The sequence below is a fragment of the Lytechinus pictus genome, chromosome 5 (genome assembly GCF_037042905.1).
Source record: "Lytechinus pictus isolate F3 Inbred chromosome 5, Lp3.0, whole genome shotgun sequence".
Taxonomy (NCBI): domain Eukaryota; kingdom Metazoa; phylum Echinodermata; class Echinoidea; order Temnopleuroida; family Toxopneustidae; genus Lytechinus; species Lytechinus pictus.
Window position 1 is genome coordinate 33,465,628 of NC_087249.1, and position 18,500 is coordinate 33,484,127.

An 18,500-nucleotide genomic window follows, 5' to 3' on the forward strand; every position below is an offset into this window, starting at 1 on the left:
CTTAGGTAGAGACGTTAGGGATCAACACGGTTTATATTGTGGAAAAGAATTTGTTTAACCCATTACTGAAACTAAAATGTGTCGGTATATTGCGCACTTATTCCAAAAGAGAGTCCAAAGTTTTGTATCGGTAAAAATAAATATTTTATTCTAGCTCTTGGTGGGTGAAAAAGTCCGGCGGACCTTGTTGGATGATGAATATTGACACATTATGTGAACATAGAATAAAAATATTTGGTAGTTTATTTCTATCTAAAGTATGAGTTTTCCAATATTATAGCTATGTATATCACCGATATTCAAAATATTATGTTTATAGAAAAGTGCATCAGTGTGTAATCGAAAATCTGTACGACAAACAATGCGCATAGCCTTTTTCTGCAAAAGTAGAATTCTGTTGAGGGAGTAGAGGAGGTAGTCAACACAATTCCCCCATGCTATTATGCCATCGTTTAAATGCGACATGATCAAACTTGAATACAAATTAAATAGTATGTGAGTGGGGAAGAAAAGTTAACTTTGTTTATGATACCAATACTTTTCGAAATTATTTTACAAAGTAATCTTCGTGTTCCTCCCAGGATAGATTGTGAATAGTTACACCAAGAAACTTAGTACTGTCAACTCTTTGCATATTAGTATTTAAAAAAATAGTCATACCTGGAAGATCATCTATGATATTGCTGAAGAGCATGTAGTTTTGGAGAATATGCCATGGGTAACGCGCGTACCATGAGAGGGGGGGGGGGACTGAATCAGCCCCCCCCCCCCCCCAGTGTTCTTAGGCACCAAAATAACCCAGTCTATTTAGGGGTCAATCTACCACATACCTTTTCAATGACTATTATTGACTGATCACAATTTCCCCAAAATAAATACATAAAAGAAAACCCCTTTTGACTTTGACAATACAAAATCCTTTGAGCTTATATTAACTACATTATTTGGGTAAACACAAAAAATCGCACGGAGAAATGATAAAGAAATTATAAATGTGTTGTAGCCTAGGTAGAGTGATTATTGTATTTCAAGGTTCTATCGCCGTCAGATAAAATTTGATATAACTAATATCATAGCACACAATTTGTTCAATGACAAAGAAGCCGTCACGAAACACCCATCGTTATTAGTTTTATATCATGTGTATATAAATGTTGGGAACTTCAGAATTTGTTTTGACTTTCATAACGAATCAAACGAAGGATATGATTTGACGGTCAACACACTGATGTGAGATGATCAATGCCTCCAGAAAGTTTCATATTTGTATCCTTCCTGTAGATTGGTCACATGGCCTACTGCATAATCATCATGGCGCTTTATTGGATGACGGAATGCCTTCCTTTGGCTGCTACAGCCCTCCTCCCTATCCTTCTCTTCCCGCTCTTTGGTATCCAGAAGTCAAAAGATGTTTGTAGTAACTACCTCACAGATACCAACACTGTCTTCTTCGGGGGTTTGATGGTGGCTGCAGCTGTGGAACGCTGGAACCTGCACAAACGAATCGCTCTTCGAGTTCTGATGCTTGTTGGTGCTAAACCAAGATGGTGAGTAGAGGTTTTATCCATTCACTCCATAATTAAGTCAACATCGAGAGCGATGGATGTATGAAGAAACCATAATCGTGTGTGTGTGTGTGTATGTGTGTGTGTGTGAGTGGGGATGTGATTATGTATGTATGTTAGGGTGAGTGCAAATGTGTGGTGAACGAGGTAGTGTGGCCGAGTTGCTAAGGCGCCAGATTAGACATGGAAGTTACACCAAAACCGAATTCTCCCGAATTGGACCCGAATATGTCCCGATTCAGCAGAATCGCCAAGGATTGACTCGAATCAATTTTGGCCATCCCGAATAAAGCCGAATGCCACCCGAATAGAGGCAAGAATTGAGCTAAAAGTGTCCAGAATCAAGCCGAATGTGGCCCCATTGCTCCCATTACAGCCGAATGAAGACCGGAATGTTGACCCGAATCGGAACGAATGTGGCCGAATGCGGGAATCCCGACCTTTCGTTGGAGAACGCGAACGCTTATTTGCGACGGTAGTTGATTTTGGAAGAGACTTTTGGGCCAGTCGTCATGGTCGTAAAACTCTGTCCTGCAATGCAAATTGTGTGACATGAGATATTTTTCGTTTCGCATCTGGAACGGAAACATTCAATCTGCGTTTCGTGTGCAAAATTCTGGTTTCTACTATGGTAACAGCGATATATCCGATTTAGGACGACTTTCCAAAGCCACATTTGTTCCTCCCAGAGCTCGAGAGGCCGCCCGGGGGCCCACTTCCATTGAAGAGTGGATACCAGGCGCGACCACGCGTAAAAAGGGAGAGAGTGGGCAAATACGTTACGTATAGGCCTATGTAACGTTATAAGGGTGTCAAAAACGATGTTTAAAATACTGAACAGGAGGATATGTTTTCAATACTTGTAAGGTTTCACAAGCTAAATACTTGTTAAGAGATGCATTTTCATAATATGGAAATGCCTTGCTTCCCTTGTTTAGGGTGCTTTTCGAAACCGCATGGTCGTGCCTGGTATCCACTCATCAATAGAAGTGGTCCCCCGGGAATTCGAATCTAACCCCCATTTCTGGGGAAAGTAAAACATAATGCCCATTACATTGTGTGCTAGGGGCATATCGTTTGTGTAGGAGTAAACAAAAGAAAAAAACCCGCAAATTTGGCCGGTACGTGTTCAGACGTATACAGGCTGTGTACATAATCAACGCATGCGAAATGGTTTCGGCTGGAGAGGTGATTTGACCCATGGAATCAATTGCCAGAAATCCACCAATAGTCCACATTAAATGCAATATCGATTCGATGGACTGTAATGATCTATATCTAAGCCTTAATTCAGTAACTTTTTCCTCACTCAATATGTACTCGATTTGTTTGAAAAACCACTTTCTTATCCATGTCATAATCTATTGTAAGTCCTGCATTTCGAATATCTCCAGCCATCAGTCGTAATGTACATGCATGTATAGCGCGGGTGTCGCGGGAAAGAATTTTGCACACGAAAAGCAGATCTGAAGGGCCTGTAACACAAAGCTTTAACATTGATTGTAGAGCAGTTTTCTACGTTTGATTCTATTGACTATAATGTACAATCAATCTTAAAAATCAAGTGTATGATTAAGCGTTAACTTTTTTGTTAGGGGACCCTAATATTAGCGTCCGTGAGGATTGCGAAAGGTGGCTAATCTCGGACCATTACGCCCCGAGTGATACGAATAGGTCCGAACCTCCCGAGAATAAACCGAATACCTCCCCTAACCCGACCGAATGTCATCCGAATACATCCAGAATGCGGTCTGAAAGAAATTTGATGTGGCCACATTTAGGAGTATTTTGGATGGTATTCGGTTTGAACATTTCAAAACGAGCCGAATTCCTCCGCGAATGTTCAAGAATACCCCCCGAATCGCATTGAAATTGTGTATTCGGATGGATTCGCAGCTGATTCGGTTCCGGTGTAACCCTAGCCTAACAGCCATTTCCGACTGAAATTAAGTTACGAATATTCATAAATAATTTTGATTGGTTTGTTTTTAGATTCAATTGCTTATTGCAGCTTAGTGACGATTGCTTGTCTTATCTAGTTTATGTGAAGAATCATTCCAAAGAATTTAATTTTTCAGGTTGATGTTCGGCTTCATGTTGACCACGGCTTTGTTGTCGATGTGGATGAGCAACACGGCAACGACTGCGATGATGATCCCAATTGCTCAGGCTGTCCTTAACGAACTCAAATTTGACAAACACGACGCCGAGATGGGCAATGATGTCGGGAAGGTAGAAGGGATTATTATTATTATTATTTGAACTACTTTTCTATTATTTTTGTTGTCGCTTATTCGTTTTATTTTGATATTTTGTAGATTATTTGTTTTAAGCTCGTCTTCCGTACCCGTCTCCATTTTTATAAATAGTTTTGTATATAGCTTGTTAATTAGTCATGAAATTAAGTTTAGGACTTGCTTTCTATACAAGCTTTGCTTATCTTGGCAAGTCCCTCCGTTCATTTCCATATTCTTTTAATAGATAAAATAATCGCAACACGCTTTAGTTTTGGTTAATTTATCTTCAATATTTGTTATGAAATGTCATTGAACTGTCTGTATTATATTGAATCTGTATAGTTACTTTGATTACATTTAGAAAATTGTGTTGAACGAAAATAAATAAATCTAAATCTAAATTTCAAGTCTGGTCTATCTAAATGTATCAATTTCTTTGTCGTCACACTCTGAGGATAAAACCCCTCTCATCACACATAATGAAACATTAACTTGTTTTCTCATAGATATGGCGGGACAATATTGTTGACGAAGGAAAAGAAGACTCCACAATGTTACTGATTGCCTGCACCATAGTTGTGATCAAAGATTTCACAATTTGCTAACATCTATTTTCTCTTTTCAAATTTTGAAATAGGATTCGAAAGAAAAGGAAAAACTTAGCATTAAGAATGAAATTCAACTTGATGAAATTACAGCTGATCACGTGTGAGTATTTCTCTTAGTATAGCCCGCTTAGAAGTCCCTATCAAAGAGCATAGTGATCTCATGAAGAGATCTCTCTCAATATAGAGATAATTCTAATTCTTGGTTCTTGTTAATAAACTGCATTCCTTAATCGGTGGCTATATTCATTTTAGTCAAGAGATGGCGCGACCCCAATAATCCTTTCTCGGTCCAATATGGGTCGCGCCATCTCTCGGCTAAAATTTATACATATTTTCGGAAAATAAAGTTATAATTTAGTTAATTCAGTCTAAAACATGCCATAACTAGACCATCACATAAAGAAGACTGACATTCGATATTACTTTATTGTTTTCACCTGTCCTATATAGTGAGTTTCCCCATCCCGGAACGTTCTTACCACTACCAACTTCGTAATATCTTTGTCTATTTGGTTTTCATTCTCTTTCTCATAAATACTATTATCAATTATGGTTAAAATTCGCGTTTCTACTCTTTCTTCTCTCTCGGTCTCTTACACACGTACACACACCCTCATGTACACACACACAACACACAACACACACACACATCCTTTATCATCTTTAGTGTTGAAGACTCAAACTCACACCCGTCGGAGAGCAAAAAGACACATCTGCTCATCGAAGAACCCCGCGGTGAGAAAGGATATCGTCTTCTCTGCAAGGCCATCACTCTGTCCATCCCGTATGCCGCCAACATCGGAGGCACGGCTACCCTGACAGGGACCGGGCCCAATCTTGTCATCAGTACACAGGTTGAAACGTAGGTCCTTTGTCAAACTGCCGATTCGTCTACTGCCAACTCGTCCACTCATCACATTGCCTACCTTCATTTAGTCTAATGCCATTCCGTCCATCAACATTTCGTCTTACAGCCATTTGGTCCAATAACCATTTGGTCGGATAATCACTTCGTCTAATCACCAGTTCGTCTATGACCATTTCGTCTCATAGCCAGTTGGTCTAATACCAATTTTCTTTTCATTCATTTCGTCCAATTAACACTTAGTCAAATTAGACCAAATTGTTTATGGACTAAATGGCTACTGGACCAACTAGTTATAGGACGAAATGGTGAGTGGACGAAACGGCAATTAGACAATGTGGATAGTGAACGAACTGATGGTAGACCAAATAAAGGTAAACAAGTTGGCAATTGGACAAATTGGCATCAGACCAATTGTAAATAAACCGGTTCTTTTTATGATTTGTGCTATTACAGTACATTCAAAGAGAGACACATCTTGCTGTTTGCCGAGTTTAACGTGAAAACAACCCCTACACCATCGCGAGTCATAAATATTAGTTTAAGATTTGCCAAAGTCCACAGTACCTCAGAAAATGGTGAGACAGAGGCAAATACGATTCCTTCTACACAGGCAGGAACTCTATTGCACATTCCATTTTCTGTTTTTCATTAATTATTCTGAAAAGAAAAATAGTTTTGGTTGTGCACACGGCAGTGCGGTTCCTTCTTATTTGCAGGGAGTATTACTACTGTTACTAATACGGGGCTTTAAAAACTGTGTGAATCTTTTACTTAAAATGGCTTGATAGAATAACTGAAGAATCCTTCATGAACATGGATACATGAACATAAGTTGTAGCAAATATTTATGTGCGATACGCGCACTTGCAGATAATCTCCGATTTTATGTGTCATGGAAACATTGAAGTGTTATTGTTTTCATAAATTCAATGCAGTGGAAGTAAAGATAATTCAAACGATGTAATTTGTCACCTCAATCACTTTGTCATTTATTAATTCTGCTGAAAGTCGGACGTCTTCATGACATGGACGCATTTTAGTTAATATTATGGGTGGTTTTCATACCATTCTTAGAAGGTTCCGTGACATTTGCTCCGGCGACAATGGATCCGATGTAGAATCTGCACGTTAAGCCAAACATAAGACTTAACCTCCAATACTAAAGAAACCATAGTTATAATCTTTACATTATTCTGAACCTAAAAGTCTATAACACTCCTAAATCTAACCAAATGACCTCTGAAATATTAAGTCCAGAGCAAATGTCGCAGGAGCAAATGTCGACACACCTCTTTGAAAACCGTTCCCATGCCCCCTGATTTTTTTAAGGATGTTTTTATTGTAATCTCTAAAATCAAAATACACATTCACATTTCATAAATAAGTTGTACAAATTATTTGAAACGTGATTATAAATTATACAATAAATCCATATCCCATTAAATTATACTTATCATACATCAGACTTCAAAGATACCGGATGTATTAAATGACAAGAGAGAGAAAAAAAACAATGATGAAAAAAAAAATACTGCACTTAATATATTACACATATGTGTGCAATGGGGCCTTTACCCATCAACGAGTGATAATGTTTCATGTTAGTTAAAGTTCAAAATTTCAACCTCTTGCTTTGTACAGACTCTTTGGTTCCGAGGCTGGTCTTAATTTTGGTACCTGGATGATGTATGCATTCCCTGGCATGGTTGTCTGTCTTTTCATCTGTTGGATCTGGCTACAGATAATGTACCTCGATTGCTTGTAAGTCATGGTTAGAAAGAACACGCAACGGAAACTGAGAGCTCTAAACTTTGACTGAAAATCATCAGTGTGTCATAATTGGCTAAATTCTGCTCTTAGCTTCAGTCAAGAATTAATGAAGAGTTGGTCTGATAATCGTCTCAATCAAATTCATCGCACTGTTACGCGAACATTGGTCTGACATAATTTCCCTTGCTTGAAGGCTATGATGGAAAAACAGTATGTATAAATTTGTTTAGCCTCAGCATCACTTTTTTTCTTTTTTTTTGTGTGATTCCCTATCGCTATGCAACATATTTCATAATCTTGTTTTGTGAAGGTAAGACCTTTCATAATAATAATAATAAAAAAGATTATTATTGTGACACTGGAATAGTATAATAATGTTGAAATGTCTCAATGTATTTCCTCTTTGAGCTCTTCTCTTTTATTTATTTTCCATCTCTCTTTCCCTCCTATTTTCCAGCTCCCTTACCCTCCGATTTCACCACATTTTTTGTCTCTGTTGGTGTATTGTTTCGAATTGTTTGTCTCAAATCCCATCGTCCCTTTCTCCCTCACTAGTTGTCTAAAGAGAAGTGATAGCGAAATTGGGAAAGAACAGGAAGAGAAAGCGAAGATGGTGATCCGCAGAACTTACGCAGAGCTTGGTAGAATGTCGTAAGTTTTTTTTTCTTTTGTCATTTTTAATAAATAATTAGTTTTAACATCCACAAGAGTTGTCTAGGGCAGAAATCCCCGCTGTGGATTATTATAAACAATAGTTCAAAACGAGGTCTTGTACATAAAGTAGATTATTATGTAGACCCCTTTTGTTAACAAACTCAATGGATGTTGCGATTTTAATTTGCCAGTATGCCTATATTAATACACATCCATGGCGTAATTTCCTTCGGCAAGAAATTTATCCACATTGTGCTGCACTCGACCCAGGTGAGGTGAATGGATACCCGGTAGGATTTATTCCTTGAATGCTTTAGCGCCTATATGGCCGCTCAGCTACAGCCGGGGTAATAATAATATACCAAGTATATTTGAGCGCCTTGAGCACATAATCAATGTGGATTTGGCGCTTTAGAAATACTCTATATTATTATTATTATTATTAACTGTAATAAATATGGCAAGAGGTTTTTCTTTTTTAGTTAGGATGTAACGTTGATTTCGGCAATTTTGCCGAAGGGGTTAATTCTCTTTTTTACAATTGGCTTTCACAATATGTATGTTTACCTTTTCTCTTGTAGGTTTGCGGAATGGGCTATTCTTGGTCATTTCGTGGTCCTAGTCATTCTTTGGCTGGCAAGAGATCCCAAGTTTGTCAGTGGCTGGTCGGTAGGCTTCCTAAAAGGGTAAGGTAAAACTAATAAAGTAGAGCCTTTTAATTCGGGAGCGATGCCAAGGTTTGATTTCATATGATTTCAAATAAGCTAGATATCAAATAGGCCCTTTTATAATTGTTATGAGTGGTAGTGACCATGGGAAGTATGCAAATGACACATTGATTAAGCAAATGAATCACTCTCTCTCTCTCTCCGGGCGGTGCGCGAAGCGGGAAAGCTATGACGTTATATCGGAGTTAGAGAGAAAACAGACGTCCATTAATTTATCATAGTTCGATAGTAAATTTATGAATTGAATACAGGAAATATGGTTGCGATTGTGAGTAGGCTTCTCATTATGTCATCAAATTCATGTGACAACGAATTTGAATTACGAGGCCACCATCCATAAAACCTGATCGCTCACGATGGTGGTCTCCTGCGTTCAAGACCATATCATTATCAATAGAATCAGGGGGTTGTGATAAAAATGTGTCTACTACTAGTATGGCTCCAGTGTATTTTCTATAGTGTGGTTGATTGATACATTCATAAATAGACGTTTTTATCACATCACATCTGATTTAAATTTGACAAGCAAAAAGAGGTTCATACCACAAAAGGAAGGTCATTTTGGTCTCGAGAAATTTGACGGACAAAAATTTTTTTGGGACAAATCTAAACTGATTTTGATTAAATTTCTGCTATTTAGCGTACCTACCGGCACCCCGCTTCCCAGGGCCATGCAAATGGGTGCATAATGGAGAATGTAGAAAGAATGGTTATCTACCATGTTTAACATAAGCTACTCGACGTTACATAAAAGTCTGATAGGAAGAAGACGCGTCATTGATAATTCAGTCACATTACCCCAACGGCGCCCGTACGGCGAGTCATTATAACATTTTTTGTATCAGCTAAATATAGGTGGTTTGAATAAAAAATCTACAAAACGGCTGTTTTCGACTCGCCGTACGGCCGCCGTAGGGGAAATGTGACTGAGGTATAACGCAGTACCATCTTCCCCCCCACCCCCCCCCCCCCTCATCTGAGGCCCATTCTTCTCTTATGTTTTTCTTCGTTCTCTCCTCGGCTCCTGTCTCGCTTATCAGTGGGGTTACGAGTACTAGCTTGCTGTTAGCTCCACCCTGAATAGTACATATTATTTAAAAAAAAGTTATAAAAGAAAACCTGTGATTTAATATTGTGGACGTGTACATAATGTGTTTCAACGGATTTTATTGTTTTGAATAATTGTAACAAATTAGGGACCACTTTTTCTAAAAACAGATTATATCTGGGTCGCTCTTGGTCCCTTAGAATATTTTGACCTCTTCATTCCCCAACTAGGTACGTTACGGATGCTACGTCGGTTATATTCATCTCCTTGCTCCTCTTTGCCTTCCCATCAAGGCTTCCTACATTTTTATGCCGAAGAAATCGAGGCAAGTACCCCTGTCGCAATGAAGACACTTATAACTAATATTATACTAGATAATGTTACTGATACGTTTTTGTGCCAAAAATGGTAACTTCGTGAATATGCAGCCATTTTTGTTGTCCGTGATGAGGCCATGGATTGAGAGAAGCAGTCCGTGTAAAGACATCCATATTGCACAAAGTGAATATAAAAAGTCACTAAACTCCTGAAATTAAATGTGCAGTTCTGGAATATAATTGGCAATATTAATTTCATGTGTTTTATTTGGGAAAATGTACGCGTATTTTAAGAAAGAGGCAATATTGTGATTTTTTTTTCATTTATAATCCCATTTTCCCAAGTTTCCTCTTACATTCCAGAGGTACATGGCACATATTGAGGTCATTATGTGTGTGCGGAAGTTTTCAAATTAAGTAAGAACACATTTTTTTAAATCACAAACTCGTCTGCTTCTCCATTTGCTGCTCCAAATCTGATACATGTTGATTACAAAGGCATACTCTGGTACAGGACATCAGCCAATAAAAACCCAAGACCAGAAAAACTGTTCCTTTGTAAATAATCATATATGCCTTAGTAGTATTCCTTAGTCAAAGCACCTGAATGTTTTCACGAAGAAGCACATAATCAGAAGGAGTTGACTATCATTACATCAAAGGAAAGCTTGCGTTAATCGTCCATCTAATTATAGCTCAGTGGTAAGGTGGAGCCACTATCTTTGAACATGGAAGCAATTTGATTGGGGAAGTCTGTAAGTAGCAACAGTCTGTTGAAATAAATTTCAAAGGGTAGGCCTAAATCTTCAATGTGGCGGTCTTTCTGCATAGTGGGCATATATGAAGAAATTGTTAAGGAAAACAACATGCATGAAGCTACTATAGGCCAGATGGAATCTCTGCTACACTTCTTAATGAGACTACTCATCAGATCTTACCTGCCAAAAGTTTGCTTTTCCTGGCCTCCCTCTTTAAACTGTAAAATTTCAAGAGTGTCTTTTTCCCATCCATACAAGAAAGGGTTGTCATCTCTTACAAACTACACACCAATTCAAATACTGTGCTTTGTTCTTGCCAATCCCATCATCTTGTCAGACTAACAACATGGCTTTGGCCTTCAATATATAAATTATATTAGGATACATTTGCATGCTTAGTGATAGCAGCATATTTATTTGAACAACTAAAATGTTTTCACTGCAATCAATGTGAGAAAAATAAAATATTGACACTTTTCCACTTATTTGCATAATATGCAAAGGAGGCAGATTTGCTAGCTTTTTTAAAATAAACACATTGAACTTACTTATTCATCATGAATTTTTGTTCAAATTACTTGCTATGGACATTTAATTTGTAATCTTGGGATTATTTTCCTTATTTTCTATTTTTTATGGCTAATTTGCATAATATGCAAATTAATGTTCAGGAATTGGAATGACTTCTGATGCTTAGTGATAGTAGCATGTAAATGTCAACGTTAATGAAATGTTTTCAAGCAGTCTATATTATGAAAATCACAATATCTTGACATTTTTTCCATATAAGGATGCTTATTTGCATAATATGCAAATGAGGTAGAATTTTTAGCACTTTTGATTTAAAACATTGAATTCAGTTAGTTATCATAAACTTTCAATCAAATTAAATTGTTTTAGACACTTGATTTGTAATCTTTGGACTATTTCCCTTATTTTTATAACTTTTTATGGCTAATTTGCATAATATGCAAATTTCATAAATTTCCACTGCTCTGATTTTTGGGGACTTTTAGTATGTTCTTTAGGGGACCTTCCTGGAAAGCATTTCGGTGGAATATCCAGTGTTGCAATTAGTGGTGGGTTACCCCCCTATTCTGGCTAGATTGACTGGACTAATATGGATATACAATGCTTTTGTTAATACACAGCTGAATATGGCTTGACAGAATTTACCCCTACTCTTTTTTTTTTCAAGATGGCGATGATGGACCAGAAGATGAAAGGCCAGTGAAGATTACCCCCATTCTAACGTGGCCTGTTATACACGAGAAAATGGCTTGGAATGTTATTCTTCTTCTTGGTGGTGGAGCGGCCTTAGCTGATGGTTGCAAGGTAACAAATCGATATTAGAACCAAAATGTCAGAGAAAATTTTCATATTGGCATTATTCTACATTACTACTTTATTCGGTAGGGGTATTTTCTGGATTATCATATAAATACAGTATGCTTATGTACGGAACTGGTCACTGAGGAGAAATGGGACAAAATCAAAACGGCTTGATTTCGGGGTAGTTATTTCAAATGATGGCTGGAAATATCAGACTTAATATGAAAGTTTTGAAAATACCTGTTTATTCTTGTCGAATGAAATAGAGATAAACAATATTTTTTCTACAGAAATAAAAATAAGAAATTGACGTGCAATGTGTAATTGTGTTCAATTTTGCCATATGACAATAAATCAACAAAGATGAATCATGATCATGTACTGTCGTATGCATATTTTTGTCTTTTAATTCCTATTTCTATCGGGTGCCCTATTAAACAATTACCCACCTGATGTAACGTGTCAGAAATGGTTGAACAAATTTGAAAGATGATACACTTATGATTATTGCATGTTTCATTGCCTATTAGATTGAAATACTGGTATCAAACATAATATCCGTTTAAGGTATCGGGACTTTCTGCTTGGCTCGGAGGCAAATTCTCGGTATTTTCTTCACTGTCGCCTTCGGTAATGGCTATTATCATATCAACAATCGTAGCTATCTTCACAGAGATCACAAGCAACACAGCTACCGCCACTATTTTCCTACCCATCTTTGCTGAATTGGTAAGACACATATCCGAATATTGCATTCTAACTTTTAGATTTACCAGCCCATGCCACAAACCACAATACATCTAAAGGCAAATTTAAAGGCCAATTTAAAAATAAAAGTTGAGAATATAGATCCTGTAAAGATATTCACAAAGAAAGGGAACTCATAAGTACATTTTAGAGATATAGTTTTGAACAACAGCATGAATAAAATGTTCATACGGGTAAAAAGAAGCACGTTTACCGTTAACCCGTAATTATTTGTTTTTCTAACGAACACATTCGTTGATAAAATTTGCAGCTCTTTTGTTTTGGATATTGTTTCGGCACCTTATCACTAATTATGACGACAAAAGTATTTTAAAAGTCAAGCCTGACAATGATTTCTGGTTTTATGAATATTGACCCTGGTTAAATTTTAACATGCCTTTCAGGAGATATGGAATGATTTTAAAAATGGGAGGGGGTAGCTTTGTCTTATGTAAGGGAGCAGAACATCATAAAATCATAAATTTTGTACATTTTTGTACAGCATGGTTACTGAAAAACGTAAATGTAAATGGTACCGAAGCCCCTGATTGTTTTGCTCATTTAGTATTTCTTTTCAAATGATGTGATAGCATTCTTATTTGGTGTTTAATTTGATATTTTTCTTATAAAATTCATTATTTTACTTTCTACAGTGTCAAACCGAGACACAATTGATGCAGATTTTATGTCTGAACGTTCAAATTCAAGTGTTGATTAGGCCTTTTGAAACTGATTAATATTATTGTATTGAATTGATATTCAAATATTGTGTCGTCTGCTTCCCTCTATCTTTACCATCAGGGTATAAGCATCGGGGTAAATCCGCTGTTTCTGATGCTCCCGGCAGCTATTGCGTGCTCCTTCGCCTTTATGCTACCGGTGGCCACTCCGCCTAACGCCATAGCATTCGCTCATGGTAATCTCTCAGTACTTGATATGGTAGGTCTCCGGTATTTTATTGGCACAAAATATATTTCATTAATGATAAAAAAAATAATGTGCATTTATATAGCGCAAAAACTATTTCTAAATATTCTATTGCACTGCACAGGCTCCAGAGATGCTGGACATACTAGTGAAATAAATAGGTTTTTAATTTTAGTAGTTTGAAAATTATGTAAAATTTATAATGAAGCATTCACTGTACCAAGTGGGGAGGGTAAGCCTGAAATGTTATGCATGTAACATTATTCTAAAAAGAAATAGATTAAAATGGATGTCCCCTGAGGCGAAACTTCAAGGGGCGGGGGCGACTGCCAAGGCCTACAAGGAAGAAGGAAGACAGAGAATACAAAATAGAAATCTTGATCGTGCAACTAAATATTACCCCTGATTTGTTTTGTTTTGTTTTTTTATTTTTATTTAGTTCTTACCCTCTATCAAAATAGCCTAGCACCCTATTCTACCAATCAGGAAACTTTCATTTATACCAAGATATATGTATTTTTCTTATTTTCCCCCACAAATCAACAAACTATGGGCATGTCAAACTATATCAAAAGAGTATAAAAATGACTGAAATCATTTACATGATCTTTTTAAAGTATTTGTGATAGCTGAGGTAAATCGTTTAGATAGTCTGATAATCGTGTCAATATTTTGATCTTTGAATTAATCTTATTTATAAAAAAAAACATAAAAATGCTATTTTTTAGTACTTTTTGCCCTTCATTGTGTATATCATGTTTCCTTATAAGAGGGAAGTAATCAGTCTCGCTCTCTACAAGAAACCATCTCATTTCTCGGTTTCTATTTTGATCTGTCTTTGAATAAACAGGTAAAAGCAGGAGTCGTGATGAACATCGCGTGTATCCTGGTATCCAATCTTAGTCTCAATACCTTGGGTGTGTGGATCTTTGATGTCAATACATTCCCTGCTTGGGCGAATGTAACAGCAGCTGCAGTACCGACATAACGGTTGACCGTCTCCAAGTAATGACCTTGATCGTGTTGATGTGATTGGAGACAACTTAATTTTCTTCAACCCATAGCTCATCAGTGTCTGGTGGATACAAGTTTTCGATTAAGGAAGGATAACTCCAAATCAGATTCAACTGGATATTCATTCTATTAGAAACATGCATTTAAAACTTGTTGTTTATCTATAACTACCATGATGAGAGAGTCTGATGCAACTGGTGGTTGTATTATTTTGGTTTATAAGACAAAAACACTCTGACCTGTCTGAGATTCGTTGTGGAAACATCTTATAGATATTAACTTGGTCGTCAGGTGTAGTTCAATTTTCTATCTCAAAACCTAAGAACTGACTCTTTACAAGATTCAAACAGCAGGTAAAGTTGTCATAATTATGCAACAAACACAGTACTTCTTCCTGAAAGCAAAGGAACAAAACAAACAGCTAAAAACAAAACACAAAAAATCCCACAGTCGTACACGTTTACCATTGCCGGTATACTGGTATAAGTAATTATCGCAATTTTTCTTTTTTAAAGACCTGTTAAAAGTGACCGGATGAAAGGGTGAGTGTGTAAATTTTTAAACACTATTTTACATCGCATTTGAATGGAATGCAGTCGTTTCTTTATAGAGTAATGTAAATGATATGACTATGAACAGAGGTTGGGCCCAACTGGCTCTTATGTTTAATCATTGTAAATAAGTTATATTTTAGAGTTTAGCATTCTGTTGGTCCGCCAACAAATGAACAAATGAATATGTTAATGAGTGCTAAATGAAATTCCCAATCTGCAGACTTAAAATAAGGCTTCTAAATTTGAATTGTTTTGTTCACAAACGTTTCATTGTATTTTTTTTCTTCAAAACCTTATAAGAAATTCACCAACACTTATCGAAAACAGCAAGGATATTTTATGCATGTTATCTAGCACAAAACATGTTTCAGTTGTAGGTAAAGTAAAAATGAATTTTTCTTTTTCATCTCTTGAAAAAGAAAAAAAAATCTTGAAATGTAAACGTTTGATTAGCCTTTTAAACTATACCCAGACATCTTTAAGTGAAGGCCGTATCGTTGTAACAGGTTATATGATATTGGTTTTTCACTGTATATTTCTTTTTATCATAAATAAGATATTTTCATTCCTACACTTATCTATAAAGATAAGTATAAATCTTATGAAAATAACATATTTGTTATATTGGCAGTGGTGGATCCAGGGGGGGGGGCACAGCCGGCCCATGCACCCCCCCCCCCCCCCCCTCTGAGAGCCATAATCAAAATTTGTAATGTAAATAAACCGTTTTGACTCAAGTGTGCGCCCCCAGCCTTTGAAAGTGAGGACCTTTTTTCTTTTCTTTTTTGCTTGTCAAATTTTCCGCGGACGAAATGACCTTCAATTTTAGATGAATACTCTTTTTTTTTTGCTTGCTTGCTTGTCAAATTTTCATCGGGAAAATGTGCCTCCCCCCCTTTTGGAAAATCCTGGATCCGCCCCTGCATATTGGTGTATGTTACATAAGTATTTAACATTTAATTACTCCCTCCGGTGGATTGGTATTTCATATTTTTACTGAAGACGAAAGTCTTTGGATTTCAACGTGTTTAATGATTCCGTTGGTGTATAGAATGTTGATTTGTCATATTGAGGAGAAAATGAATCACTTTTTAGTTCAAAATTATGTGTCAAATTTGATGTTCTTCTACCTCTCTTAAATTTATTCACTTCCTTTTCACAAGCCAGAAAGGACCTTTTCTTTGTTAAAAAATACGATGCATCATAATAGGGACTAAAGACATGATGAAATGATATGGAATAAATATAGATTAACATGGTTCATGATGGAAATTTTACTTATGAATTTCATATAAACCCCTCAAAAAAAGTTTGGAAATCTGAGTTTGGCCATTAATTTCTCCAAATTCCCAATTCTACACAATGCATATTTGACATCATTCAAAAGATAATTTAATTTTCTTTAAAATGATACTATGCTTGTTATGATCATGCCATCACGAAAAGAGCAGGATTCAAAAGTGTTGGATGAGGACTAAATTGAAAAGCTGCAAAACGAGCAAAAACAGTTTGGAAATCTGAATTTGGCCATTAATTTCTCCCAACTCCCAATTTTACACAATGCATATTTGATATCATTCAAATAATCATTTAATTCTCTTTAAAATGATACCATGCTTGTTATGATCATACCATCACGAAAAGAGCAGGATTCAAAAGTGTTGGGTGAGGTGTGAATTGAAAAGCTGCAAAACGAGCAAAAACAGTTTGGAAATCTGAATTTGGCCATTAATTTCTCCCAACTCCCAATTTTACACAATGCATATTTAATATCATTCAAAGGATCATTTAATTCTCTTTAAAATGATATCGTGCTTGTTATGATCATACCATCACGAAAAGAGCAGGACTCAAAAGTGTTGGATGAGGTGTGAATTGAAAAGCTGCAAAACGGGCAGAAATAGTGATGTAGGGTCAATACAGAACATGATTCCTTTGTCTGTGTTAATAGAGATGAAAATCCATTCAAATCAAGCCCCTGCTTCTTCATTTTTATGTTTTGTTGTGGTTTATGTTGTGATGGTTCTGTGAGATAACATGGTTTGAGTCGTGGTTTGAAAAACCCATGCATGTTTGTTTGTTTGTTGTTGTTTGTTTGCTTGTGCAGAGGTGTGTTTGATTCCATGTTAATGTTGATGTTAAGGTGCACGAAAACAGTTAAAAGAAACCGCTGAGAAACTCACTCAGTGACTTTCAATATTGTGTCATTTTGCAACTTTTGAATTTTGACTTTGCCCCACATTTCAAGGCACTGCATCTTAATGTGAACCATAATCATATCATGTAAGGTATCATTTTAAAGACAGATAAATGATCTATTCATTGATATTAGTTACTCATTGATATTTACTAAAACAGAGAAGGGATTATCGATCAAAATCAAAATAAACCGCTGAGAAACTCACTCATCACCACGGAAAAAAGAACAGTGACTTTCAATATTGTGTCATTTTGCAACTTTTGAATTTTGACCTTGCCCCACATTTCAAGGCACTGCACCTTCATGTGAACCATAATCATATCATGTAGGATATCATTTTAAAGAAAATCAATTGATCTATTCATTGATATTAATTACCCATTGATATTTACTAAAACAGAGAAAGGATTATCGATCAAAATCAAAATAAACCGCTGAGAAACTCACTCATCACCACGGAAAAAAGAACAGTGACTTTCAATATTGTGTCATTTTGCAACTTTTGAATTTTGACCTTGCCCCACATTTCAAGGCACTGCACCTTCATGTGAACCATAATCATATCATGTAGGATATCATTTTAAAGAAAATCAATTGATCTATTCATTGATATTAATTACACATTAATATTTACTAAAACCGAGGAGGGATTATCGATCAAAGTCAGATTTCCAAACTTTTTTTGAGGAGTTTATGTGTATTTCAACGAGTCTTTCAATCGATTCTCTCAACCTTGTCTTCTTATTACTTTTCATTTTCGATGATTACATAAAAATACTTTCCATCTCTATTTTGGATATAAATTTATATTATATTACAGATATCGTCTGTTGTGTTTTATATTTCATTCTGTTTTAATGTAGCACAATTTTGCAAAATAACATTTTGATATTACACTATGTATAGCCCAACTCCACCTCATACGCATGTACTTGGCTCTCTAGTGTCGACGTCACAGCTACGGTATGCAAGCGCGCTGAGTGGAGGTCAGTGCGCTGACCCAACGCGCTGATCTCAATTGTATCTGCGAAAACAATCATTGAAGGTATGATAATTGAGATATTTTTTAATACTTTTATTTTAGGCAAAGTATTAAACCATAGATTAAAAAAATAGCGGGGACTGTCAAATTTTCAGATACGTGTCCGGTGTTATTGTGGAGCGTCACACTTT

General features: G+C 36.4%; 1 protein-coding gene across 1 annotated transcript; it reads left to right on the plus strand.

Moving 5' to 3' along the window:
- The first annotated feature begins 1,072 nt into the window (after window positions 1–1,072).
- LOC129262061 (Na(+)/citrate cotransporter-like) lies at window positions 1,073–18,146 on the plus strand. Its single transcript, XM_054900099.2, has 12 exons — window positions 1,073–1,547; window positions 3,644–3,797; window positions 4,440–4,510; window positions 5,078–5,272; window positions 6,920–7,039; window positions 7,604–7,699; window positions 8,284–8,388; window positions 9,709–9,803; window positions 11,752–11,888; window positions 12,453–12,614; window positions 13,434–13,571; window positions 14,410–18,146. Exons 1-12 carry the CDS (start codon window positions 1,291–1,293, stop codon window positions 14,545–14,547), a joined length of 1,668 nt encoding a protein of 555 aa, XP_054756074.2. The 5' UTR covers window positions 1,073–1,290; the 3' UTR covers window positions 14,548–18,146.
- The last annotated feature ends 354 nt before the right edge of the window (window positions 18,147–18,500 follow it).